The sequence below is a fragment of the Thunnus maccoyii genome, chromosome 6, assembly GCF_910596095.1.
Source record: "Thunnus maccoyii chromosome 6, fThuMac1.1, whole genome shotgun sequence".
Classification (NCBI taxonomy): domain Eukaryota; kingdom Metazoa; phylum Chordata; class Actinopteri; order Scombriformes; family Scombridae; genus Thunnus; species Thunnus maccoyii.
In genome coordinates this window covers 22,798,721-22,825,164 of record NC_056538.1, presented here as the reverse complement: position 1 = coordinate 22,825,164, position 26,444 = coordinate 22,798,721, and the positions used below count along the sequence as shown (strand labels likewise).

At 41.8% G+C, this 26,444-nt stretch overlaps 2 protein-coding genes and 1 long non-coding RNA gene across 8 annotated transcripts in view; 1 reads left to right on the top strand and 2 right to left on the bottom strand.

The window, feature by feature from the left end:
- Window positions 1-221: 221 nt before the first annotated feature.
- Window positions 222-22,681, bottom strand: zbtb16b (zinc finger and BTB domain containing 16b). 2 transcript variants are annotated; one of them, XM_042414016.1, is made up of 7 exons: window positions 20,054-22,680; window positions 17,591-18,863; window positions 14,766-14,863; window positions 12,371-12,457; window positions 3,051-3,221; window positions 1,779-1,946; window positions 222-888 (listed from the first exon to the last, which is right to left on the bottom strand). In XM_042414016.1, exons 2-7 carry the CDS (start codon window positions 18,766-18,768, stop codon window positions 659-661), a joined length of 1,932 nt encoding a protein of 643 aa, XP_042269950.1. In that variant the 5' UTR covers window positions 18,769-18,863; window positions 20,054-22,680; the 3' UTR covers window positions 222-658. The 2 variants fall into 2 exon arrangements, with proteins under 2 accessions (XP_042269950.1, XP_042269951.1); XM_042414017.1 differs by lacking the exon at window positions 12,371-12,457 and having other exon boundaries at window positions 20,054-22,681.
- On the top strand, window positions 18,649-24,377 carry LOC121898681. Its single transcript, XR_006096535.1, has 3 exons — window positions 18,649-18,735; window positions 23,173-23,348; window positions 24,197-24,377. It is a non-coding gene; the product is annotated as an uncharacterized LOC121898681 (long non-coding RNA).
- Window positions 23,928-26,444, bottom strand: part of ncam1b (neural cell adhesion molecule 1b) — a 73,174-nt gene continuing 70,657 nt past the window's right edge. For 3 of the 5 annotated variants that reach the window (XM_042414010.1, XM_042414015.1, XM_042414011.1), the window contains one exon: window positions 23,928-26,032. In XM_042414010.1, coding sequence (XP_042269944.1) covers window positions 25,912-26,032 — 121 coding nt within the window. In that variant the 3' untranslated portion in view covers window positions 23,928-25,911. The remainder of the gene's footprint in view (window positions 26,033-26,444) is intronic. The other 2 variants (XM_042414013.1, XM_042414014.1) reach the window with 2 other exon arrangements.

The following is a 26,444-nucleotide window of genomic DNA, read 5'->3' as shown; positions in this document are numbered from 1 at the left end:
AAAATGAATCAAATTTTGATAATTTTTTGAGTAATTTTTTAAAGGAAAAAGTGTGAAATATTCAGTAGTTCCCGCTTCTTAAATGTGAATATTTTCTTGTTTCTTTACTTTTCTATGATAATAAACTGAAAAGCTTTGGGTTGTGGACTGTTGGTCAAAAGAAGACTGCATCTAGGGCTTTGGGAAACATTTTATAGACCGAACAACTGATCGATTAATCAAGAAAATAATCGATAGATTAATCAAAAATGAAAGGAATCATTAGTTGCAGCCCTAATTTGCTGCTTTTCTCTTTGGGCTGGACTGTCATCTTGTCACAAAGAGGTGACTACTTTCTGACATTTTTCAGACTAAATGATTTATTACTCAATAGTAAAAATAATCAATAATGACAGTAATTGTTTGTTGCAGCCCTAGCATGTACACACATTTGCATCATGCTTGCATGTCTCTGTTGTCAGGTAAAAACCTTGTATCTACCAGAATGACAACTTCCCACAATGCATTTTTCAGTTTTATTTTTTTTAACCCATAGAGATACACGTAATCTATCAGCATCAGAGTTAAAAGGTTTTCACCCAGCAGTGACTGTGTGTGTGTGTGTGTGTTTGTTTGTGTGTGTGTGTGTGTGAGACTGTGCATGAGGTCCAAGTCCTGCTCAGACGTAACAGACGTACAGGTAAGTCTTTTCTATCCTCCAGTCTGCCGGCACCTCCTCCGGTTTGTGGCCCTTCATGTGCTTCTGCATGGCGGCCAGGCTCGGGCAGAAGTCCTGGCAGATGGTGCACTGGTACGGAGACGCTCCGTTGTGAGTGCGCAGGTGCTTGATCATAGCCGAGTAGTCTCTGGACCGTTGGTGACACAGCTTACACTCGAATGGCTTCTCACCTGAAAAATTCAACGATACAGCATTAACCTTGTAGACCTGAAGCCAGAGGCCGGCCAGGTGAAATAGGATTCACCTGTATTTCAGTCCACTGTATTTGTTGTGGTATTGAGTGGAGTGTGTGTGTGTGTGTGTGTGTGTGTGTGTGTGTGTGTGTGTTTGATCTCCAGAATGAGACCTATATCGGTTTGCTGACAGACGGTGTCATCCACCAGAAATATGAAGGAGGTTTCTCTCTGACCACAGTGACAGATAGTGGTCAGTAAAATGGGGCTGGAGAGAAATTTTGACTTGTTGAACATTTTAGGGATTTAATTGAATTGTTCATTAGTAGTTAATATGAAATAATTCAATATAAAGACACTCAGTTAAGATTTATTCAGTCTAGGTTTAAATAGATTTCAAGGCCATTTATTAAAAACGTTACCTCAATTTACTATGAAAAAACAGAAAATATTTACATTTGACAAGCTTAATCAGAAAATATTAAATGATTAATCAATTATCAAAATTGTTGCTGATTAATTTTCTGTTAATCAATTAATCGACTAATCATTGCAAATCCAATTCTACAGTCCTATGAAAAGACCAAAACTGTCAATATTTTCTGACTTCTCTACCTTGTGTGTCAAAGTCCATTGTTATATTTTCATAAAGGCTCAATAATATCTTAAACAGCTGAGCTTTGTAGTTTTTATCAAATGTTACATGAACAGGAGCAAAAGGTGCATTTTTCAGGGACTGTTTTCTGCCAGTGGATTAATACACATTTCAAGCGATTACAGCAGCAGAACGGTGTACGTGGGATCGTCTCAAAACAAAGTCAGTGTCGATGTTCATAATAATGAAGGAACATGTCACCCAGTGCGACAATTCCTCTGACTTCTCTCACCTGTATGTACACGGTAGTGTGTCTCTAGCTGGTGTTTGAGGCTGAACCTCTTCCCACAGCCGTTGCATTCATAAGGCTTCTCTCCTGTGTGGATGCGTTTATGGCCCCTTAGCGTGCCGTCGTCTCTGAAACAGCTCCCGCAGAATTCACACTCAAACGGGTGATCGCCTGAAAACACAGTCATGTCACAACAGCAGCCACAACACAAACACAGCCCATTATCTCATGAGAGGCATTTAACGCTAACTTTATCCTTGGCACGACATGATATAGTGCATATGTAACTGCATAGGTCAAATAGTCACAGAGCCCCTTCTGCACATGCATATCAAGCAGGGGAATATTTGTGCTTTCAGATGTTGCTAATGTTATGACATGAGGACACTCCCCTTGGCTGTCTGCTAATAGCTAATAAAAGTCCTCCAGGCATGTGCTGCTCTGTTCTCTATACTGTAGTTAATCTATTTCTCTCCTAGGCTGAGGGTTTGACTCATCTCCAATGACCTATGTGCCTCATTATCTCAGTGTCCACAGCAACAGCCAAGTCAGAGGATACATTGCTCTCCTCATTACAGGCCGATTCTCCCCAATCCCCCACCCCACTGTGGAGCAGATGACATTTACAAAATGTTACTTCCAAGCAGAATGGCATACAAACAAGATACGCTGCCATGGCCAAAACTCCCTTCACTTCTGTCTCTTCACATCAATTATGTATTTCTCCTGTCTAGACATCAAGCCGTCCTGACAGCTGGGAGTGTTATTTAAGGTAAAAGAAGAAAGGGGGACATCTTTTCAGTAAATATCTCTCCGTCTCCTGCGGCTCTAAGACTCACCCTCGGTAGAACACACAGACAAGTCATTTCCATTTGCTTTCCCTTCAATATTTATTTGGGTTTCCTCTATCATTTTGGGTTAACCACACTAGAACTGACAGCTGTGAATTGCAGAAGCCCAAAGGCTGTCTAAGAACCCAAAATATAAACAGGATGAAATTGCCCAAATTATGCACCGGCCATAACGGTAGAGTGCTGTCATCAGAGAGGTGAGTCATTTTATACAGAAGGAAAAAGGAGGATGGGAGAGGATGCATGCAAATCAACTAAAACCTTAAAGCCAATAACCTGAGGAATTTAACCCATATACAGAAATAAATACAGCTGTCTTTGTCTTCAAAGGCAGTTTCAACATATGCATGCTTTTGACAATACATTTTGATGTTATATGACAGCAGATAACACTATAGACAAGGGTGATGGTGCAAATGATTACCTGAATGCGAGCGCAAGTGTCTTTTGAGTGTGGTGTGGCTAGGGAAGGGGCGCTCACAGTGGCTACAGATGTAGCTGTGCATGCCTGCATGGACCTCCATGTGCTGCTGCAGGGCCTTCTGGGTCTGGAAGCGCTTTGCACACAGCAGACAGAACACCGCCATGTCAGTCCCTGGAGAACGCACAAGACACAGACGCACAGTTATTTTAGTACCATACACAGAAAGGGCCTTAAGTGGGGAAACTGGGTCACTTCAACTTTTGTGTGAGTCCTCTGAGGGAAAAGCTTCTTTCAAAGAGCAAGTGCCTCTACCTAAACTAACTCCCCTAAAAGCCCAGAGGCACTTTCAACTGTGAGTCTTTATACATTCTATTTTAAACCATGAAAGTCATTGTTTTCTTTAAGAATTTCCCACACAATGCACAGCATGTCAATCACACAATCAATGGCTCCTTCCTGGTGTGTTAGATGTGTAATTATTCTCTTCATTCCCCATCAGGAGTCAGCTCCAGCCTGTGAAGTCCTCTGTCTCTGTGCTTAAAGAGCGGCTGATAGTAGCTCCACCCTAAATGATGCCTACACTATGCGCTCTGTGCAGAATGTTAAGTAGTGATATCAAGCCATTAAAGGCAGGACTGCAGGAAAAAACACAATCCAGTTTAATCCTGTGTGTGACCTGGCATCTCTTTGGGGCTGCTTTCCTGTTGCACAGAGTGTGGAGAGGAATACAGATAGGGAGTCGCTGGCAGGGTAGTTTAAGTCAAAATGGCTATGTGAAGAAGATACATTGGCTGTCATACAGTCAACACTTGTGTACGCCAGCACTCAAATCCATTCTGGCATTCACACCGATGCAAATTCATATGTGTGGTAAGACTGAGGGACTGGTTAATCAGTCGCATTGGACATAATGTGCATGTCCTGGAGAGTAAGGCTCTAATGTGAGATTATGAGGTCCTTATTTCTCTGTCTGCTCAGGTTGCAGATCATTTACAATGCTAGCAGGTCCCATTGCTCCTGACTCAGATTCAATCAGACATCTCCAGCGGAGGATCATTAGTAAACAGAGGACCGTGCCAGCACTTCATTGGAATTCAAGTGGGGTTGCTGTGTCGCATTTAAAATGCAGTCTGATGAGGTCCACTAAATCAAATCATTTGTTACTGTTATTGAAGTGCCTTGAGGCAACTGGCAATTAAATTGGAATTAACGCAGGGAAAGGGATACAGCACACTCATACTAAGAGGGAAGAGTGTCAGACACTTGCTTTAGGTTCAATCAAGTTAACAGACAAGCCTGTTCAAAGTAGAAAGAAAGAGAAACAAATCACGTAAATTCACATTTTTAGATTAGATTAGATTCAACTTTATTGTCATTGTGCAGAGTACGGGTGCAAAGCCAATGAAATGCAGTTAGCGTCCAACCAGAAGTGCAAAAATACAGTATTATTTACAGATGAGTGCAGGAAAGTAAGTGCTACAGCATAAGTGATGCTATGTCTTCCAATATGTACAGTGATGAACGGTGGAAAGTTACAATATACAAATATTATATATGTAAATATTTTAAATACGTCTATACAGAGGAAAAGCAGACAGAGTAAGAAAATAGGTTGTATACATGAACAGCAATTGTACATTTGGTTAAGTATGCAGAGTATAAACAACATATGTATAGTTGGTTAAAGTGTAGGGGTTCAGACTGCAAAATACGAATAGCGCAAATTGCATGTTCATTAAAGTACTGTAAACAGTGCAGTAATAAGTGCAATGATGCTATTAAAGTGGTGGTGTGGAGTGCAGGGTAACAGCCTCAGGAAAAAAGCTCTTTCTGAGCCTACTGGTGCAGGAGTGGGGGCTCCTGTAACGCCTGCCGGATAGGAGGAGGGTGAAAAGACCATGGTTAGGATGAAAGACATCCTTGATGATGTTTCTTGCCCTGCCCAGGCGGCGCTTGTGATAAATCTTCTTGATGGTCGGTAACTGGGTGCTGGTGATGTGTTGGGCAGTTTTCACCACCCGCTTGAGTGATTTACTGTCTGATGCGGAGCACCACACTGAGATGCAGTTCGTGAGTATGCTCTCAATGGTTCAGTGGTAGAAGTCCCCCAGTAGTCTGGGACACAGGTGAGTTTTCTTAAGTCTCCATAGGAAGTAAAGGCACTGTTGTGCCTTTTTAACTAGGATCGAGGACTTTAGGGACAAGGTGAGATCATCTGAGATGTGGATGCAAAGGAACTTGAACTTAACACACACTCCACTACAGCTCAGTTAATGTAGATGGGGGTATGTGCATGGCTCCCAGCCCACCTGAAGTCCACAATGATCTCCTTGGTCTTGCTGGTGTTTGTGCCATAGAGAGGAAAGCAGTCATGGTTGAACAAGGAGTACAGAAGAGGGCTAAGCACGCAGCCTTGTGGTACGCCGATATTCAGGGTGGTAGTAAAGAAGGAGAGGTTGTCTAACTTAACAGACTGGTGTCTATTTGTCAGAAAGTCCAGAGTCCAGTTGCAGAGGGATGTGCTGATACCAAGCTGGCTAAGCTTGGAGATCAGTTTGAAGGAGATCAGAGTTAAATGCTGAACTGAAGTCTGTGAGCAGCATTCTGACGTAAGAGTTGTGACTGTCCTTGGGGGTCAGAGCAGAGTGGAGTGCCGTGGAGATGGCATCCTCTGTTGACTTATTGCTGTAGTAGGCTAACTGGTGTGGGTCCAGTGTGTAGCAGGCAGGCAGGATTTCAAGTGTTAAATTTTGAGGGATAAATCAAAAACATTTGCCATGCATTGTTTTCTAATCCACATATTACAATTTGCTCAAACAAAGCCAAAGACACTTTTTGAGACTCAACATTTCACAGATGTGCAGTTTGACGCAGACACACAAAACCTCTTCTTTTGAAATTACGGCGCTCCTTTTTGAACATAGTTTTGAAATTTCCCCCCGAAAAGACACTAATAGAACCGATCATTCGTAATCATTAACAGAAAGAAGATGGGATGAAAGACATTCCCTGATCTGCAATCCTACAGGGAGGCGATCCAGTGGAATGTACTGCACCTGTTCAGAGGCTTTGGCCTGTGGACTTTAGCACAAAGGGCACACAATGAGGTTCAGGCCCTCATTGACCAAGCCCATTAGTCATAGGCTCCTCATGCAACTCCTACAATCCCTTTCTTTATGCTGTCAGCTAATGACCAAGGACCTTTCTCACCCACGGATCACAATATTTTAGTTGAAGACAAAAGACCTTCCATTCTCAACGCCTCTGCACCCTCCCCACTCCGATCCGCTGACCATACAGGAAATCCTTTCACTGTCTAACCAGCTTTACTGTCTGCCTGAGTCATACCTCACTATGCACTGTGCAGCAGTGAAGTCTGGGTAATGACATATCTAAAAATGGCTAAAGACATTTAAGAAGCAGAAAATGCAGTCTCTGCATGACCTGTGATATGGAGCCTTGTTCCACTTTAACCAGTTTCTCTTGCAATATTTTCTGCAGCCAGCAGGGGGAGTACTTTCTGTTCCAAAGTGTCCAGACTGGTCACAGTTACTTAAAGTGGAGAGCCCTCAACTAACTGAATAACACAGTATCCAACTTGTAGATACTTCAAAGCTAATTATTTTCTTTCCAAACACTCCTTATTAACAATCATATATTGTTAATATATGATTGTTGCGCACTTTCTTCTGTCTGCTCAGAAAGTTTAACATCCTGGCGTCTTTGTGGAGGTAAATCGTTACTCCCTGACACTCGCAGACACTCACAGATCTATATCCTGATCCTCCTTCTGTCGCCAACAATACTGAAACTTGAGTAAAGAAATATGACAAATATTCTGTCATAAGAATCTCACTCTTGATCTCAGGTTGACACACGATGACAGCAGCTCAACAGTTGTTTTCAGTTTATTCTACGCAGCCGACGCTGAAAATAGAAATAACAAATAATATCTTGAAGTGTAAACAAAAACCTTCGGAGGCAGGGAAGTGTTTGTATGTGTTAGTGGTGGCATTTCGCCTTGCTGCGCCCTGTTAACTTTTCAAACAAAAAGGATTTGCAGTTGTAGAGTTTTCCAGTAAGCAGTAAGTAAGTGAAGAGGAGCTTCTTTATGAGAGAATAAGCCCTAAAGTTGGCTGTCATTGCCCCCTGCTTTCTCACCCTTAACCAGACAATGGGCTTGGGATTTGGGATTTAAGGCACAGGATGACCCCCTGACCCTTGGCCCTCAATGGGGTAAATACCATGTAATCAATGGTATTCCTCAAAGGCTGGAGAGTTGACTGAGCATTGTGTCTTGTGGGAGGGAGCCTTAACAGTGAGAATAATGATTTACTTTCAGGCAATGCTCCTATAATCCAGAAAATATAAACATTTTACTGTGTACATTACATTATTGAGCTGCATGTCTGATGCACAATTAGGTTAGTAATTCAGGACGGTTTGCGGTTGTTATGCTATTTCAGCATGTCTCCACTAAGACGATGCGTATGCTCATGTGATTTAACATGGTCTGCCTTCATACATCTGCCACTTATTCAGTTCAACTGAGGTGGGAGCCAGCCAGGCTCTCACGCTGCCTAAGAAACAAAACCATGTGTCTAGGCAACCAGATAGGATCATGGTCCTTGTTGGGGTGAAGTGTTCAAGCTAATCCCTTCATTCACAAATAAGCGCAGCCTGTTTCTTTTCAAGCGGCAAACAAAAGTTTTCCCACCCTGAGAATCTGGGAGTAAACCCACTGCAAATTGAACAAGAGATTGTATTCAGTGACGACCACAAATCTGTATAATTTCTTCTGTGTTCATCTTAACTTTAGTTTCTGGAGCCCACCAATTAAACTGATTGATTTGTGAATAATTTCTTTTTAAATCTGCTAAATTATATGGAAACAAAACGTCTCATTTTAATGAGTATTTTGCAAATAATTGTCTTTATTTTAATAAATACTAGCAGAATTTGATCTATCACGGAGCTTGTTTCAGTAAATTGTGAATGACAGCCAAATCAAAGCTAAACAAATCCCCCGCTGCTATTAAAAAAGGAAAGGAATTTAACACAGTTTAAAATATTACATCATGTCCTATCATGTCCGCCAGTTAGAATATGCAATGTGACGACACTAACTATAAACCATGTCCTAAGGCCTTTCTCAGTGTATATACAGTCATCTGCTGGCTCAGTTCGCCCAGTTCACCCAGTTAAACATACACAGTCATGCAGGCTGCGTTATGTGCTAGACCTCACATGACCCTGTGTGTTCATGTTACTACTGTATGTGTTCATGAAGACAGCTCCCTGTAGATGTGGTGGCTCTAGAAGCACACACACACACACACATACACACACACGTACACACACACAAACGCTACAGTACCTTAAACAACCCCGGGCACTCATCAGTAGACTGCTAATCTACCTGAGTGAGGAACAACCGACTCAATAATTAATGCAACAAGAGATACGTTGCTCGTGTTTAACCACCATTCCATGGACCAGTTTATTGAGGTCACACTCGGTTTCAGCCGCCTCGATTCCAAGAATGTTTACAATATTTTCTCCATCTTACTGTATTTCACTACAAGTGAAATGACAGCGGCTCACAGGGCTTTGTGTATCATGACAGTCGGTGCAAATAAATACTGGAGGGGGCACAATGGCCAAATGGAGCACCATTCATTTCAGTTTAAGGCTTGTATGAATTACAACCGGGTATTAACAGGAGGATGCAGTGTGATGACGGACATGCAATTAGGCAAGCTAAAAGGTCTGCTTTAAGAGGGCTGCATTATAAAGTCCAGGCTGTATCTGACTGGACTACAGCACTGTTTAATTAGGGCTCGGACAGAAGGTAATATTATTCACTTGATGAAGCAGCCTGTAATGTGTGGAAACAGTGCAGCTGCTGTGAGTACACAAAGCCAGCACTCTTATGGCCTTTGCCTTGAAGGCAAGGTGGCAAAATGGTTAGCCAGCATGGTTTGAAGCATATACAGTTGATTTCTGTGTGTGCTGTAGATAAGCTTCAGTCTTGGGTTTTCCAAAAATTGAAAGCTTGGTGCCCCAGAGCCTCGACTTGCTCTGATGAAACAAACCCCTTTGTTGTGAGAGCGATTCGGAGACAGATCCATTCTTTTATTTTGGGCACTGGCAAGTAGGTCAGAGGAGACTATGACAGTGCTGTAGTGAGGAGTAAACAGCAGCACATGATGTTGTTTTCCTCTTACTCCTGGCATCCAACACCAACAGCAACCCTCTTGCCTTCAGGAAGTCCTCACATACCCCCTACCCCCTTCCCACAGTCCACTCCGCCCCCATCCCCCCTGCCCCCCTCCTTCTCTCTTTGATCTCAAACTTCAGCAACCCACGGCCATTCACCTCTGACATATCAAAATGGCTAAAGAGACTTTCACTGTAAACTAGTCTTACAGCCAGTGTTGCCAAATTGCTTCAGAGTAAGGTCTCCCAAAAGTAGTATTATTTCCCCTCCAGAGGAGGTGGACAGCAACGTTGCAGCTGCTGAGGTCTGACAAGTGTTAATCTGCTAAGAGGAAACTCATTTGGCTCACTGGTTATGCCACATGGCAAATTAAAGTTGTGGCAGCACCATCGGCACTGAACGCTGAAAGACCCTGCGTGTTTTAGTGGAAGTAAAATACCAGGTGATAGTTATTAAATGTAAATCTTTGCACGGAGTTGGAGAAATGTCATCATTTCCTCACATAACCTCAACACAGCTGATTAAATTACTTGTAGCTCATGTCATAGCCTGTGAGACCTACAATAAAAGTCAGTTAAAAAAAAGGGTTCATGCGTCACAGAAGACTAAGCTGAGACCATGACAAAACGAGAGAGTAATGCCCTCCTGTACCCTGCTCTGGAAACACTGCCAAGCTGAAACCGAGCTCTGGGTGTTTACAACTCGGGGAGATGAGGGTAGAAACTTCTGGGCATCGTTAACACCCCTCCATGTCCACATCCATTAACTATTCATACTGTGTGTGCCACCTGGAGTTACAGTTACATGCCAATGCTCCTGAGAGGGTTATCACCTTTCTCTGACAGTTGCAGAAAAGGTGTGGATTCAGACACTGTCAGGCATATGTACCGTCTGACAACAATACAGCTTTTTTTTTTTCCACGGTTGGAGAGGTTTGAGTCAAACACTGGTTCACAATTTTTCCAAGTGTGTCATAAGATTATTTTGTTAACTCCAAAAAAGAAATTGCAGGTGCCCATGTGAATATTTGAAACAGGTTTTACTTGTTTTAATCTGTCCTCCTGTCCACACTGAAAAGATCCCTACAGTGTAAGTGATAGCGGACTACAGCTGCAGTCGTCCTTCTGTGCAAAACTGTATTCAAAACTTTATCTGATGTTAATATCAGACTCCAGCCGTCCAATTTAATCAAATCAAGCCTTTTTTTTAGTACAAATTCCCTTTTTTGTTACTATTCTCCACTGCAGCTCAACTGGGAAACACTGTCCACAGAAACAAAGAGAGAATTTTATACTAAAAATACTTTAACTTTGGAAGATATTCACTTGACATTTTTGCACATAACAAGGACTGTGGATTTTGTCCCCTATCACTCACACTGAAAGAGCATGAGGAAGCGATCTTTTAATGCCTGTTAAGAACAGACAGAATGATTACAGCGATGTTCACACGAGCACCTGACTATTGTTTTAAGCCAGACTAGAATATTTGTGAACCTATCCTTTACTCTTGAGTATTCTCCCATGAGCTTGAAGTGAAAAATAGTTAAAGTACCACTTTACAACAAGGGTAACTCATAAAGTTGTTAGTAATGATTTTTATCAGTTTAGCTTTAAAGATCAGTATTAAGCTGGTTGGTTGGTTACCAGCCTGCTGTTAATCATGTTATTGTAAATCATTGAAGCATTTTTCTTTTGCTCAGAAGTTCTGAGGCTTTCTTTCAGAAGTTATCAGGCGTTAAACAATTCACAGGAGGGGTCATTCCTCATTAATCAAAGAGCTCAAAACACAAAGCAAATCACAAACCTAAAAATGCTTAGTTTAATATTGGCACACATCCAGACAACCACAAGAGGTCTTTATATTTATTTACTTTTATGGATTATTACGGACACATTGTTGTATACTGTTTTATGTGAGCTTGTGTGGTGGGATTTAGCATTTGTTTTACATGTTTTTATGATATGTTTTATGTGTAATATGTTCAACTCTGTGTGTGGTCTGTTTCATCTGGCTCCAGGACAAATTTCCACTCTGGTAATAAATTAAGTTGTAGTTGATAGAGAAAGCATTAATTACGTATTACCTGTTATAAAGTCATTGCTGAGAACTTGTAAACTCTTTATAGGTCTACTCTAATTATACATTGACACCAAAAGTAATAATAACACTCCTGATAATAGTAACACTCTTACAGTAGTACCATTAATAATACCAATACTGACCTACCTATTTACTTACTTTGGCTTTTTCTTGGTTATTATGAATTTTATTAATGGGTTAATTCTCCCTTGTTTTCTATATTGTCCTCTCTGTCTTTCTTTCTATCTCCTTCTTTCTCTTTTCTCCCTCATGTAAAGCACTTTAGAACCTATGTTTTGGAAAGTACTTTATATAAATAACATTTTCTTGCTACTAATAATATAGAAGTCTGGGCAGGAGGGTTTTTAGAAATTTATGTGAAAGATGAAAATGACTTCAGCTCCTCAGGCAGGTTTTTCTAAATTCCAAAGAGCCAAGATTTTAAATCTCTAAATCACCATCCAGGTTTGTGCAGCCAAAAGACACACAGCCTTTACGAAAAAAAACTATTTGGATTCGTCCTGATGCCAACTGTTAATGCCACACATATTCTGTACAAGAAAAAGTTGTGATTCAGACATTTTCTTCATCTGAGATCATTGCAAAAGTCAAAAAGTGTTCATCTTGTTGTTGTTGACTGTGCGAGTGTAAGGTAAATAATTCCACAGCCGGAGGTGAGGATAGTATGTCTGTGAAGCTGTAATGCTGGCACTCTAAAGCTACTGCTGTAACGAAATGGCATGCAGTGGCTCTGGATGCCAAGAGATATTAGTGGGTGATATTATCAACAGGGAGGTGGCCTCCCACCTCCCTGTTGATAAATTATGGAGCATCATGACAGGAACAGTTTAACCCAGCCAGCATGACAAGCAAGTTTAGACCCACGTTCACAGGTCCAGTAGTCACGGCTTACTAGACAGCTCAATGCATGCTGCCCAGGTTAAACGTGTGTGTGTGTGTGAGAGAGAGAGAGAGAGAGAGAGAGGAATGTTAGTGCATGCACACGTTTGTAAAATACCTGTGTGTGTTTGCCTGTGGGCTTCCAGAGCATCCTCTGAGGAGAATGTTGCTCCACACTGATCACACACCAGCGCCTCTGCAGGAGCTGTAGATAAAATCAAATTAATAAGACGGTATCTTGATCAGACAGTTAACACAAACATGTGTTTTGTAATTGCAGACTATGTCAGTTAATGTAGCATTTAAAGAAATACTGGGGGGGAAAAAGCAACAAGAGAGGAACAAAGGCGCCCTATTTCAAAAGTCACCAAAGAGCCTCGCTTGTCACACACTTGTGCTTTTCAGGTGTTAACACAAGGAAGCAAATGCACACAGTACAATGGAGCAGAGGAAACCGCCATAAAAACACAACTCAGGACAAACAAAGGCACCAGACAGGGTGCAACGGCCCTTCTTCTTGACAAAAAAGAGCTGAGCTGAAGAGTTTTATTTACCGTGCCCTGTTATCAGTCTCTGAACAGTGAGCAGACTGTCTGCCTGAGAGGCCACAGAAGGACTGGGTGTTCTCTCTACAGCAGACGCTTCCTGCCTGCGGCACATCCCTTTATCAAAAAAACACTTCAGAGTCAACACCCCAAATCCCATCGCATACAGTGTAACTACAGTTCCCAGTTCACCTTTGGAATGCCCTTGTCTATTCTGATGAAGACATGAAAGACATGAAAGTATGCATACTGCTTGCAGAAATGCTCAATCCTTGTTCTGCACTCACCTCACACCTGCACAGACAGACACATAGGACAGATACGCACGCACACACACACATTCTCTCACACATGCGCACGCGCACGCACACACAGCTGTTTGGATGTGGGTTGGCTCTCACAGAGATGTAAATCGGTTGCAGATCCATACTGGCCCAGGGCTCATTCACTGATCTATTTTCTGCTCAGCTGGCTTTAAATGAAGTTAAAATGACTCATTAAAACACCCACAAGCTTTGGGAACTCTGAGCGCTACAGCCTAAATGTGGTCCTCTTTCAACTCTTATGATGCCTCTATACACAGACACTGTGCCACTGTTCCCAGTGTTGCACACAAATAACAAAAAAGCTCCAATCTGTTCATTTTTGAAAACAACAATTTTTGAAAACAAACCGTTACTGTTTTGGAACGGTGCGTTTTGTTACACGGAGCAAAAAATAAAACTTGGTAGAGAGGAGTTTATATAGTGGTAACACTACAGCAGTGTTGTAGATCCTGATGTTGTGTGACGCTGTCCAGTGTGGTGTGTTGTGTTGTGTGAGATTGTGTGATAAGGGAAGAAGAGAACATAGTGCATTGTCTTGTGCAGTCAAAGGCACGGAGTGTGCTCTCATCCATAAACCATCAAACTGTCTCCAGACGCGGCTGCAATCGTCCTCCATCAAAACACTTTGTCTGGCATACCAAAATAAGAGCCAGCATCGAGCTGAATACCAAATCAGCCCATTAGAGCAGTGGAGCACTCGCTCCTTAGCAACCAGCGGGATCTAAGGCTGCTATACCGAAATACACAGTGACAAAGAAATGAGATCCACATCTCTTTTTTGTAGTATTATGGGTTGACACATTGGGATGTTGAGAGTTTATGCAAAAATTCAAATCAGGTTAAAGGTATTGCTGTTGTAGATGTCACTGAGAATTGAAAATCAAAGCATGTTGTCGAGGTCTGAGAGTAAGACAGTATGTGTGTTTTAGGGTTATTCAGAGGGTATAGAAGAAGCAAAAGGGACGACTCAGGTGAAGTCTTTTGTGAGTTTAAAGAAGCAGATTCTCTCTCATCTGTCAGCAGGATGTCATTCCCGAACAATCCTCAGAGAAACAGGCGGAGAGGACAGGGACCTCGCCTTGTCTATACACATTTTCCAACTGAGGTTTCTGTTTCTGTTTTAGTTTCATTTTTAGTCCCTGATCCCCCCCCTCAACCCCCCCACCCCACCCTCCCCCTCTGCTCCTCTTTCTCTATTTTGGATAAAGTAGCTGGGAGAGCAGTCAGGTCTGATTAAGTCTGCATTTGGGTACAGTGTGTTCCTGGACACACATCTGCGAGCGAGCCATCACACACGCTTCGGAACACTGGCAGAACACCCAGGCCTGCCGGCAGCTGATGATGTCATCACTCAGAAGGGGCAGAGCTGGCGAGCTGCCAGAGTCTCTCCGAAAAAACACAGAAACGATTCAACGGAGAGAGACTAGAGAGAGACAGAGAGAGGAGAGGAGAGGAGAGGAGAGGGAGGGAGAGGTACACAGACCTAAGCATGGAAAAGAAAGCATGATCCAAGTATTCGGAGCAGCACTAACTGGTAGGAGGAGGGGTTGTAGTATGAACAGGTGCATTTGAAAGGCCGACTATCAAGAGACTTCATAAGCACTGAATACTGTGAGATGAGAGTGTGAGAGTTACTAAATACCTGTGTGAGACAGCATGTGCATCCTTAGCCGCATGCTGTCCTGGAAGTGTTTGCCACAGTATTCGCAACCGTGGCCCTTCTCCTCGTTATGCAGCCTCCTGTGGAAAGACAAACACTAATGTGAGCGCGTTAAAAGCGAGAAGAACAGAGAGAGCGCACTTGTGATAATAAAAGTATCTCATTTCTGCGCCTTTTTCTGTAAGGTCTCCCAAACCCAGAAGCATCATTGTCCTCATAACAAGAGGAGCATGTTTTAATTCCGGCAAGAATCCCTCGCTGAATGCAGCATCATTAGTGTAAGAGGCCCTTGGAGTTGTGAATCACAACGCATGAATGCTAAAAGAACACAGACAATAGGATATCTGGCTAATTTCAGAGTGCAGACATACGCGTGCCTCCACCCGCCAGCAATGCAAGACACTGGGCACGCACACAAACAGGCATACTCACACAGCAAGTACATGCACGCAAACTCACATCCCAACATAACACTACACACACACACACACACACACACACACACATACATACGCTTCTCCTGTAACAGCTATGAAAAGGAGAAAAAAAGATGATTCGCTGAAGCTCAGCCGGCAGCAAAACCTATCATATCATATCACACACATTCAAGCATGCAAGGCATCTGTACTGTTATCCTTATATCACCCCGCTAAAAGCAGAGCAAATGGCCTAAAAAGACTCCAGTTAAACACACTACTGGGGTCAAAATAAATGGGTCCTGAGTTGCACTTTAGCACACACGAAATCAGTGACCAACATTAGATTTGACTGAATTTAATGATGACAATTTACTTGCACATTTACGTGAGATTTAAAAAGCTTCTATTTTGGGAATCGTGATTGCCCAGCAGTCTAAGGTGTGTACCATGATGTCCTTTATAGCCTGTCATCACTATCTTTCTCTCTGCATATTTCCTTTTTTCTTTCCACTATTAACTGTTTTAATAAAAGGAAAAAAATACCATAAACACTACAAAAAGCTCCATTCCTAAAAAGTATAATTTTAATGATACTGACACGTTAAAATAAAAACATATTTTCCTAAATGCTGACTCTTTCTAATCTGACGCGCCAGATGGTTTGTTATACAGAACCATCTGAGAAGTCGTCCTTGGAAACAGTTTGGAAAAGGGCAGGCACTTTCAAAAAAAAAAAAAATAGTTGGCAAGTGATTGGATGAATCATCTGTCTGTCACCGTCTTACCTTGTGAGGCAGCTGGATTTGTGAGATCACAAGAGAATAGTCATAGGACGCTGATTGGTCCGAACCACTGGCGGTTCGGACACCAGTCAGCCTGACAAGATGGATTCTCCTGTAATCTTGTGATTCCAGCTGCCTCGCAAAGTAAAACTCTCCCCTCTATAAAGAATATAATTTATATTAGCAGACGTTTCAACATTTTGTCAACCGGGAAGATCATTTTACTGGATAGTAGTAACCATTAACAATTCCCTAAAATATTTTAATCTTGTAGTATTAACCATTTAGTCACCTTTAAAACTTTAGAACACAATTTATAGATTTCAACAAAGTAATGATCACTTAAGTAAAAATTTAAAATAAAATCTGTTTAATTTCCGAACTTTTCAATACTAAAACAGTGCCAGGAGATCTTCCTCTAACAACTCCAGAAAATGTCAATCTACACACCAGGTGTATGCTCAGTGACCTGGTTACAGACCTACAGCAACTATCACACCCTAAAGCGGTGCCACCAATGCAGCTCTTTCAACCTGTGGACATCGGCCTGTCTCCATGAGTAAGCAACGCGCATCACTAAATATCCCACAGGATGCTCTGTTTCACCGGGCGGTTTCTCAACTCACAACTCTGGAGTGGCACGAGGCTGAAATGTCAGTCACAGGCGTGAGAGGGGAAAGGCTGGAGGTTGATGCTGAGATAGTAATCACGGGTTAGCTGCATATTAGGATTGGGGACTCACAGTCCTGTTTCTAATGATTAGTGGTGAGTCAAAACACTGCTAAGCACGCACAATTATAAACATCTGCAATCAAGTTAATGAGTTCTCATTGAGCTAGTTGCTAAGTTTTTGTGTACCATGACAAAATATGAACTGACAAGCTTATAAATAAATGAAAAATAAAAAAAATAAAAAAGCAGAAGTTATCCATCATCTAGCTGAAGCGTCCAGTCTGGTCCCTGCTGAGCAGCTCTTCTCTGCTGCTGCAGAGGAATGCATATCAAATAGGCTGAGAGACAGCCTGTTGTGTGAGGCACACTTCAGTGCAAGTAATCAAACAGAATTTAGAAAAATAAGGCTTTGTAAATAACAGCGTTATGCGACACCAAGGCCTCTTTATATCAAATCCCTCACAAAGACCCAATTCAAAACTTCCCGAGACGTCTCACTGTTAAGACATGAGTGCAGGTGTCCCTGAGAAGAAATTAACATATTTGCTGTTGCTCCCTCCAGCTTTTAACTCTTGTCGCATTAAAAAAAATCCTTTAAACCGAGAGACTGTTAAATTTAAGAGACATGTGTCCAGTGCTTTTTTTAACAGCATAATTAAGTACTTAGCTTACATTCATTATACAACACACATGCACCTGCACATCCCTCACATATTTTATCAGACATAAGACATGTTTGTCAGTAACAGCGTTGAGCAGTGAGTGCAGCAGTGGGTTTTTTTTTGTTTTTTTTTCAGCAAAATGTTATTGAGACTAAAACTGTGGCTCCTTAACCTGTAATTAGATTTCGTACCCTAATTTGATAATGTAGCACAGTAAAAATAGATTTCAAATATAATACAGGAAAATGTGTTGTTGTTTTGTGCGTTCTTACCTGTGCTGCTCCATGGCCTGTCTGCTGTGCAGCTGAAGCCCACATTCGCCACAACACTGCTGGCCTTGAGCCTGGCCCTCGTGCCTCATCCCTGCCGCAAACTGGCCCAGCCTGCTGAGGAGCTCCCTGTGCAGCAAGCCTTGGTGCAGCAGGCCGCTGTAGGCCCTCGGGTCCAGCGGCACGCCCAGGGACGGGGCCACTGACACGGACACTGGCATCATCCCCTCCCCTGTGTGGTTGGAGGGCGCAGAGTATATGGAGGCCAGATGTTTCTCGGCAATCCCGGGGAAACAGTCGACAGCGTTTCCCACCATTTGTGTTCCGTCCTCCGGGCCTGTGTGTAGCTCTCGAGCGCTGGTGATCACGCTGCTTCTCAGGGGTGTACCCGGGCCCTCGTCTCTGGGCTGATCTGACATGCAGCTTCCTTCCCCTGCGCTGGAGGACCTGCCCTCGCAGCCATTGGTATCATCCACCTGCATGCTTTCTGATTTTATACTTCTTGCAGGATCCAGGGGTGAGGCCTGGGATAACTCTGCACCGGGGTGCTGAGGCTGCTGGGAACTCTCCATGTCCACCTCTGTGTCCAGCTTGGGGCTCGATCCAGGAGCCACCTCGGGTTCTGCACCAGGAGAACTCCTCTCCGTCATGTGGTACAGTGCGAGGTGGTGTAGGGCAGTGGGAGTGGTGCGGATGGGTCCATCCTGTATGGAATGCTTCTTGGACATCAACATGTGCCTCCAGTGCCTGGCCCGGCTGTGGTCACTGTGGTCTCCGGAGCTGTGATTCCTCACCGCCACGTCCTCGCTCTCCTCAGCCTGGATGGTCTCTAGCACCTTCAGGCACTGCTCCTCCAGGTACTCTATCTCCAGGATCTCAGCGGCGTACAGCAGGTCATCCAAATCCTCCGCTGTGGCCTGGAGAGAGGCGGTGTAGGCGTACTCCAGGATCTGCTGGAAGGTTTTGGGGGACAGGAAGTCCAGGGCGTAGCGCAGGCTACTGCGGTGGAACAAGATCTCGAACATTTTGCTGGTGCAGGCCAGGACGGTGCGGTGCGCTGGGAACTCCTGGCCGTCCACGGTGATGATGACATCACACAAGGTGCCAGTCAGACGCATCTGATTGGCCCTCTGCAGAAGCGTACTGGGGTGAGTGGGATTGTGGAGCTGGAGCACACCCATGTTTGTCAGACCCGTATCCACTCGCACCTTTGCTGAGCCCACGCATGAGGTGTGGCTGTCCTGCCTGCTTCACTTGCGTTCAGCTGGTTGTAGGTCTGTGGGTGGATGGAGGTTAGAGGATCATTAGTTCCTGCCTCACTCACAATGTGATTTAAAAGCCAGTTAATTACACTCCAGTGTACACTTGAATTAATGGTCAATCAATAGGAATATTTTTAAAAGCACACAAATCACAACATATCAAATAATTTTATGAAATGTAAAGCTTTAACTGATGTCTTCTGTGGTTTTTATTTCATGCACCCTACATGTTTATTTATTTGAATTAAGGACCAAACTGCAAACAACAGGTCGATAAGCGCAAAGCAACAGTTTCCATTGCAGGTGATTAGTCTGAGGTCTCGTTGAGAGCGGTCACGTCGCTGTAATAACGTCTGCATACTGAGAGGTGACGGTTCAATTTATCAAGCTCCTCACACACACACACGCACCCACTCTCTCTCCTTCTCTCTCTCACACACACACATCGATGCCCTCAACAGGTAGGCTTGCTATTAACAGACGCCTTGCAGGGCTGATTAGTTAATTTAGGCTGCGCACGTTCATGATTAGACGTGTTAAAGACAATTAAGCCGCTCTGCTAAAAACCCTAAATAAGTTATCAAACTATCATATTGATGAAAGCGTGAAAATGAAGCGCAATCCCGGCTCGGTGCGTGTTTTTTTTCACTACATTTAAAAGCCCAAATGGCGATCAGGGTGATGATTAAGCTCTATATGATCTTTATTGTTGCAGGACCACTCAGCAGCACCTCGAGTGATGCTGACAGGCTGCATCCTCAACTACCCGCAACATCAGAGCGCATCAGGTGCAGACGCACAAATCCACCTTTAATATCCTGGCACATTGCGACAAATTAATGCCCACAACACGTGTATTTACTGCCTGTACGCTGTTAGAGGAAACGCGTCCCGCCAGAATAATAAAAGAGCCAATTTATCCAAAATAGTCACAAAAATGTGACGGTGAACTGAACAAGCTGCGATCCAGTCTGAGCTCAATCAAGTTTGTGAAATCCCAAATCAGACTGCGGGCGAACTTGGGTTGATTTCCACATGTCTGCTGTAAATGGAAATTATAATAACCCGCCACCAAACTGGCATTTCTCTCTAATTAATTATCTAAATTAGTCTGAGGCTGAAAAGTAGTTCATCGGAGCAGAATCACCTGACTGAAAATATCAGTAGGAATGAGAAAAGTAAAGGCTGTCACAGTTTCTCTTACCTCTTGTTTTCTAACGTCCTCCGCTGATTATCCAGGCAACATCATGGTTACACATTTCACAGTACCCGCTCCAAACTCAGTCCTGCTCCGAGTAAGCAAATCATCACCCAGGCACGGCAGTCAAGCACGCAGGGGGAAAGCGGGACTTCCGGGTACCGCTTTCAAAATAAGACCCCGTTTTGATAACCACGTGTTGAAAGGTTAAACAGATTGAAGAGTGATTATAATGTGGAGTGATTCATTGTTACGATTAGCAAGAGGGAATGAGATTAATGGACTATCTTTGAGCTCCAAGTCCATATGTGGAGAGAAAATAGTCTTTAAAATAGATGATTATGTTCAGTAGGCGATTTGAGGGGGAACAAAGGGGGTGCCATCCCCCTTGTTGACCTGTCACCCCCCCTCTCCATCCCCTCATAGCCGAGAGAGTGCAGGGACAGAGGGGTTGTTTAGTTGAATATGTTAGTCTACTCCTCATTGATCCTTGATCTGAGGTTTGCGCAAGTTAGAATCTATGGCTCCGACCATGGCTCTGAAATATAAGTAGCCTAACTGTGCTGTGTATTGATAAATCCATGGCGCTGTCCGTGGTGCTGAAGTAACAGACAGATTTGTAATTGCGCCTTTTTCTCTCAGTATCATCTTGGATCTACAATATTCTGGAAACTATATACTATAAATACTCAATTTTATACTATATTGTAGCCTATATACTCTATAGGCTAGTGTCATGTTCATGATGAAAGTGACAAGTAGAAATGTGTAGTCATGGAGGAGTGACAGGATCATAGAGACACACTGCTGCCTTTAGTATTCCTATAATATTCCTATAATATTTATGATCATTCAGTAGTGTCTGTGCTGCTGACAATACACCCCCAGACCAGAATATTTTAGTGGAGACATGACTACAGATATAGTTTTTACTATAGATGTTTGGTGTAACCTGCGAGTGGAGCAGGTAATGTAACTGAGGAAATTAACCTGCACTGACCCGACTGTGCTCAGCTGCTACAGTAGAGTAGAGGTAGAGTTTATACCATAAACTACAGTGTGTTTTGAAAAATAAGCATTATTAAAATTCTTAATGTCCACATCCAGTAAAAGCATCCGCCTACACAAAATATGTATTTAGCCTAATAACAGTTCTATTAAATCAAAAATATAATCGAAATTATAATATCAAGAATTAGGCTAGGCCTTTATGATAATCCTGCAGTCCTAGGGTTAAAAGTTGGACCATCCACCCTGTACAAAGCATCTACTGATTATGTTGCAACCAAATTTCATAATTTACAGCTAAGTGTTTTCAAAACATGATGCCTGATGTTACCAAGTAATTGAGTTCAATGAAGATAACAGACTAGTCAAAACACCTCAGTCAATAATGTTAATTCTACACTGATATGCTGCTGTAGTGTTGATGTTACATGGAAAGAAAGCAAAAATATTGGTGTTGGCTGATGACCTTCTGGCTGAATATTTCTGCAATGAAAGGTTAGTTGTTACAATATTTACATTTTCCCATGAGTCCAAAAAACATTTCTGGAAATAACAGCTGCGTCCTCTGTATAAACAAACCTTAAAGGATACATGAGTGTAACAGATATTGTTGAAAACAGTTGAATCGTCTCTGGTGAAGGTTCACTGAATCAGACACCTTCTGTCAAATCTCTAACTCAGACTTAATCCTAAATATCTTTTGTGTTTCACATCTTCATTTTGTTTTACTGCTAAAAGTTTTACTAGACTGAAAAAGAAAATTGAGTTTTAACTCACCGACAGTTTCAGGTTTAACATTTTTCACAGTGATCAGATTTATCAGTTCTGTGAGTTGCAAAACACTTTTACAAAATCTATCTAGAAACTAAAAGGGTACTAAAATATTGAGAAATAAACAGAAAAAGAACTAATTTGTCTTCAGAGTCACCAAAAATGAGGATGTGCATTCTTGGTGTGTAAACAGTGCTCAACAAGTTGGGGGAGGGGAGCATGAGTGACATAACTCAAACTTGTTTAAGAAAATTGAGATATTACAACTGAACCCCTGCTCCCCTTCTGCAATAATTGTTGTTTTTTTTTTTTTTTTTAACTTTTCTGAGGATTAAGTGTTAGAATGAAACAGGACCTTTAACAGGATTTTTGAAATACGGGGGCCCTGGCATCCTGGTGGTCCTACTGGTTTAAAAAACGCTGACCATGTGGTTCAAATCTGGCTGGGAACTTTTGTTGCAGCTCATTCCTCTCTTTGTTTCCTGTCAGCTCTCTACTCTCTCTAATAAAGGCAAACATGCCCGGTAATATTGGAAAGAAAAAGAGAAAGAAATAAGGTCAAGAATTGAGTCCACCTCCTGCACCTTTCGCTTATAATGTCTTCAAAATATTTGAACTATTTTGTTAACTGTTGATTTATTTTATTGCACATTTTATTTTTTAATGTGAAGGTTTGAATTACTAAATTCTGGTGGGTAAATCTTCGTTTAAAAAAACATTAAATGTATTCAGTGAGAAATTTTTATCCAACACACCTGTCCATGACAATATCTGGGGTCCAAGACTGAGACAAAAAAACAAGACCTGAATCGATCAACAAAAAATTATTTGCCAACTATTTTGATAATTGACAAATTATTTAATCATTTCATTTTTTAAGGAAAATACTTATATTCTCTGGTTCCAGCTTTTGCAATGTGAATATTTTCTGATTTCTTTTGTCATCTATGATAATAAACTGAATATCTTTGGGTTGTGGACTGTTGCTCAGGACAAAACGAGACAAACCTTGAGCTTTGGGAAACAGTGATCAACATTTTTTACAATTTTCTGACCTCTTAGAGACCAAACAATTCATTGAGAAAATAAGTGACAGATTAAGTGATAATGAAAATAATCATTGATTGCAGCCCTAGAGTCACCCGTAAAGTACCAAATGCACAGAGGGTGAAGTCCATGGTTGCTAAAACCTCAGATATCCAGAAAAATAATTGACACTGAGGGCATGATCTCAATGCCCTCAATTGTTGCCAAAGCTCTGGATGGCTGTTGCACTGCACAGCTCATCGCTTCTTTATGTAAACTTTTTTTTTTTTTTTTTTTTTTTTTACCCTTTTACGTGGAAGGCCACATCACCTAACATCCGGTATGTCGGTGGCTGCCTGCTGCTGACTTGACGGGCTGCAGATCATCACCGGGGCGACGTCACGGCTCTGAATGATCGCCCTCTGCTCCTCGTCTCTCCATCAGGGCTGCAATCAGAGACATCTACAGGGCATCTGAACTACTGACGGGCTACGAGGTTAGGACCAGTTTGTTGCCCTGGAATAAGAAGCAGAGACTGATCAATTCAGCGGATGTAAAGGTCAAATCTGTTTGCATTTATTGGGCCACCGAAGAGAAAAATGAAATTGGGTAAGAGTGTGGTGACCGTAACAGGATGCCATGCCGGGTCAGTGCTGGCCGCGGTGCTTGTTGACACTGTTGACACAGCACCGGTGTGCGGGTTCATGTCACATTAGAGCTGAAAATATCAAACCCTCACTGGTACATAGTATTTTGACATCCAAGCCTGGAAGTATTAACTTTACTCCAGCACAAATATGCGTTATGTAACACGTGTTTATTTGCTCCCCTGTCTATCTGAACAAGTAGCCCAGGGAATTTCCAGCCCCAGTGTAACCTGTTTGCACTGTAACCTTTCTGTAAATAGTCCTGTGTGTCCATGACATGGCGAAAACAAAAGGGGAATCCAAAAATAGGTATTTACTGCCATCTGGTGTTTAAAATATGTCATTACATGCTCTGAATGTAACAGGACACAGTTTTGAAAAAAATGAAAGAGTAATTGAGACTAATGACAAAATGGGCCAGGACAAAATTAGATTCGGAAACCATTTTTTATTTTGTAAATGGGTTAGCACTCAGACTGTACACAACAGATATTTTCTGAGTTTGACCCAATAAAACCAAAAGGAGCGTCCAGAGACGAGGGAGCAAGGTGGTCTTGTAACAGCTGTGGAGTACAAGGTGAGTAAAGCTTGTTTTTGTTGTTGTTGTTCTGATACACCTCAAATCTGTATTGGGTTCTCTTGACACTACATCTGTTATGTAAAGCTTTTAGAAAATAAATTTGTTCTTTTGTTTCAGGTCGACCACCCTGCTTCCTGCCAATGGTGTCCTGAACTTGTCAAGCAGTCGCTCTTGGTGAGTGATTTTTTATACAAAAGACAAAAACTGAAAAAAGAAAATTCAAAAACCACATTACAGAACACTTGAATAACAACTGGGGGGGAGGGAGAAATAAAAACAATGTGTAGTTATGCCAGAACAAGCCCCAAAGACACTCATTAAATCAATATGAGAGCGATTTGCCCCAAACAAACACGGGCACGTTTATCTGCCTTGTAGTTATATGTTATGAAGTACTGACTGAATTCATGCCAAGGCTCAAAACACCTTCCTTCACTATAGCTGGCAATATATAGTGCGGTGACCAGAGACGGACAGTTTAATACACTACACGTGTTATAATGACCACATTAGTCCATTTATTGTACTTTTCTTCTAATAATACAATTTTCTTTTTTTTAAAAAAAGGTATCAGCTAAAGCTCTCACGACAAAGCTATGCAGATTATCATAGAAACTGATGACAGGACAATCTACTGACACACAAGCACAGTGCACAAGCTTGCAGGCAGGAATGGAAAAGAAATCTTTGTAGTTTTTAAATAGTACAAAAATGCTTTTTAGAGTTTTTATTTTTTTGCTTCAAAAGCACAACTCAAAGTATGAAGCCAGACCTTTTGATCTGCTTGAATGTGAGGAGGAAACAATAGCTATCATAGTCGTTGCCCCCAAACAAACAGGTGGTGTATATTTAGCTCGAGATCAGATGACATTCGCTTGATTCACGGTTCTTCAACCCTTGGCTGAGAATCAGCAGTTCTGCTGGCGTTTTTTTGTCTTTCTGTGAACGTTTGTGTTCACTGAGTTGCCTTTTTTTTTTTTTTAACCAAATACATTTTAAATAATTCACATTTTTAACTAACATTGTGGTAGGTCAGTGACAGAGTATATTTGATCATAAAATAAGCCAAATCTGATCCAATCGTGCACACAGTCGACGTGCTGTGGGATTCTCTGTCACTTTTTCCTCCTGCAGCTGGCTGTAGGTTAATCCTGTATTTTAATAACCATAACAAATATGGTTATAATCCAAACACTGAATTTGGGCCTATGTTTAATCCCTGCCAGCGTAACTGTGAGAGATTAAACATCCCTGTAACAGACAATAAACCTTGTAAACAAAACTTCACAACCACTTGCAGGTCATACATGCAGAACAAGCTATTTAATGAGACAAGCTCACAAATTAAGAACCCAAACTAAAAAAAATGCAAACAGTTTTACATTTGAACAGTAGAACATGAAAATAAGAAAAATAATTTCTATATATATATTCTTTTTTTTTTCTTTTTTTCTTTTTTTTTTACATTTCTCATAATAATCCAATGCTTGTGTGCAACTGCAATTCAAACTATAAGCACAATAAAAGTCTAATTTCATATATTCACCAAGCGATCATTATATTAAGAGATTGTTCTTAATCATTGTGACTGGTTAAATAAAACAATAAAAAAATAAAATAAATCTCTTATGACCTAAAGATAAACTCCTTGGGTGTAGTAAACATTTCATGAATGAAACCACGGTCATAGTGCGCTCTAACCAATCAACAAGTGTGTGTTGTTTTGAATATGTAGTTAAGGGCACTGGAAATCAAAACTCTTGCAGTGTTTCTCTCGCTGTCGCTGCTGCAAAATGTTTTGGATCGGGCTCTCTGGGATTTCTCCGGCCCCATCATGCTTTGCTCTCGTTGGTATTTGTCTGTATGACACTGTTGCGTTCTGCAGCGATCTCCATTAGGGCATTTGATAATCCTGCCTCCTCCAATTTGCCTTTCTCATCAGAAAAAATCCCCCTGAAATGGAAAAGGGGGGTGGGGGGGAGTGCAAAATTAGTAATCTGGTTCTCTGTGGCAAGAAAACACAAAAAAATCACTTTAGTTGAACACAATGTTAACCATTTATTCTCAATGACATCTTCACCCAATATGTAAGAAGACACTATGTATGTAGACATCTTCTTACATATTTCTTCACCACCTTTACAACAGTCAGATAAAATTCAACAGACAGATAATGACGTACCATATAATTCATCCTGTATCAGACTAGCATTCCTAATCTAAAACAAACTTAGAAAATATCAATTAATCAGTTTAGTTCAACTTCAAAGAGACTATGATTGGACAGTAAATGAGCCGTGGGTTGGTGCTATGTGATATCCACGTTCATGTTAGAGCAGTGAGGCAGTTTCTATATCCTGCCTGC

Bases quoted from the DNA above. Each gene is read 5' to 3' on its own strand.
- zbtb16b (XM_042414016.1), bottom strand. From the start codon at position 18,768: ATGGGTGTGCTCCAGCTCCACAATCCCACTCACCCCAGTACGCTTCTG. The intron at 12,458-14,765 runs GTATTTAGTAAC...TTTTATCTACAG, and splicing joins GCACATGCTGTCTCACACAG to CTCCTGCAGAGGCGCTGGTG. The intron at 1,947-3,050 runs GTAATCATTTGC...CTGTGTTTTCAG, and splicing joins ACACTTGCGCTCGCATTCAG to GCGATCACCCGTTTGAGTGT.